The 1,055-nt window shown below is 57.9% G+C and overlaps 1 protein-coding gene across 1 annotated transcript in view; it reads left to right on the top strand.

Annotated features, from left to right (window-relative positions):
- Nucleotides 1-467: 467 nt before the first annotated feature.
- Nucleotides 468-1,055, top strand: part of DECR2 (2,4-dienoyl-CoA reductase 2) — a 5,930-nt gene continuing 5,342 nt past the window's right edge. The window contains 2 exon segments of the mRNA XM_031060435.1: nucleotides 468-494; nucleotides 1,017-1,054. Of these exon segments, the coding sequence (XP_030916295.1) occupies nucleotides 468-494; nucleotides 1,017-1,054 (65 nt within the window).

Raw genomic sequence — 1,055 nt, 5'->3', positions numbered from 1 at the left:
AATCCTTCTGCTCACTCCCGGTGGAACCGAGAGCCCTGGGAATAGTGCAGTAGGAGGAATGGCTTCCCAGTGCCTCCCATTGCCTCCCAGTGCTTCCCACTGCCTCCCAGTGCCTCCCAGTGCTTCCCAGCCTGCCAGCCCCGGGCACTCTGGCAGTGCTGGGCAGGGTGGGTGTAGGTTTGGGGCTGCACCCATCACATCTCCAGCACAGCTCTGTTAACCTGGAACCTGCTTTGTGGGGGCTATTCCGTGATCATGATGGCTTTTTGTAGGGGAGAGAGACAGAAATGAGCTGTAGGGGAGGCCTGTCAGCAGGGCAGAGCCCAGGGTTGGACTGAAAGCTCAGTGTGGAGTAGGAGCAGATGCCAGGGGCTGTGTGGCTTGTGGGTTGCACAGGTATCCTGTGTTTTGGGGCAGAGGGGACAGTGCAGGTGTGGTTGGCTGTCATTTCCCACCCCCTCACGCTCATGTGCCGCAAGAAGCTGGCTCAGCAGGTTTTTAGTTCTCAGGGGCCTGAGTCTTCTGAGGCCACAGAATCTGCAGTCCAGGACTCCAGCTGCTTGTGCACCTGTGTGTTGTTGGGGCTCAGGACCTCTCACAGAGCCCAAAACAGAAGCTGGAGCAGCTCTGGGTCCCCTGTGCTTAATTTGCTGGGGATAATCATACTCTTAATGAGCCATAGGGGTGGCATGTGACAAACCCTGAGCTGCAGAGCTGCTCTGTCTCACAGCCTGACACCTGGCTGCTCTGTCCTTGCCCTTTTGCCCATTGACTTTTTGGACCTAAAGGGCAATTATGCCTGGGCTCATGCCAGAAAAGCCTTGCTGGGGTCCAACCTTTGGACTTGCCCTGCAGAGATGTTGCCTGGGCTGTGCTGTGTCCATGGCAGCCCACGCAGGTACCTGGGCTTAGCCTGCCCAGCGTGCTGGGTTACACCATGCAGGAGCTTTCCCTGGCTACCCCAGGGCTAGCAGGGTACAGCCAGGCTCTCTCATGTGTTTTTTGGCTCCTTTCAGGCCTCGAAGAAGCTGGTGGCAGCCACCGGGCAGCAGTGC

This window comes from Geospiza fortis, unplaced genomic scaffold, assembly GCF_000277835.1.
Source record: "Geospiza fortis unplaced genomic scaffold, GeoFor_1.0 scaffold114, whole genome shotgun sequence".
Taxonomy (NCBI): Eukaryota; Metazoa; Chordata; class Aves; order Passeriformes; family Thraupidae; genus Geospiza; species Geospiza fortis.
This window is presented reverse-complemented; position numbering and strand designations above follow the sequence as displayed.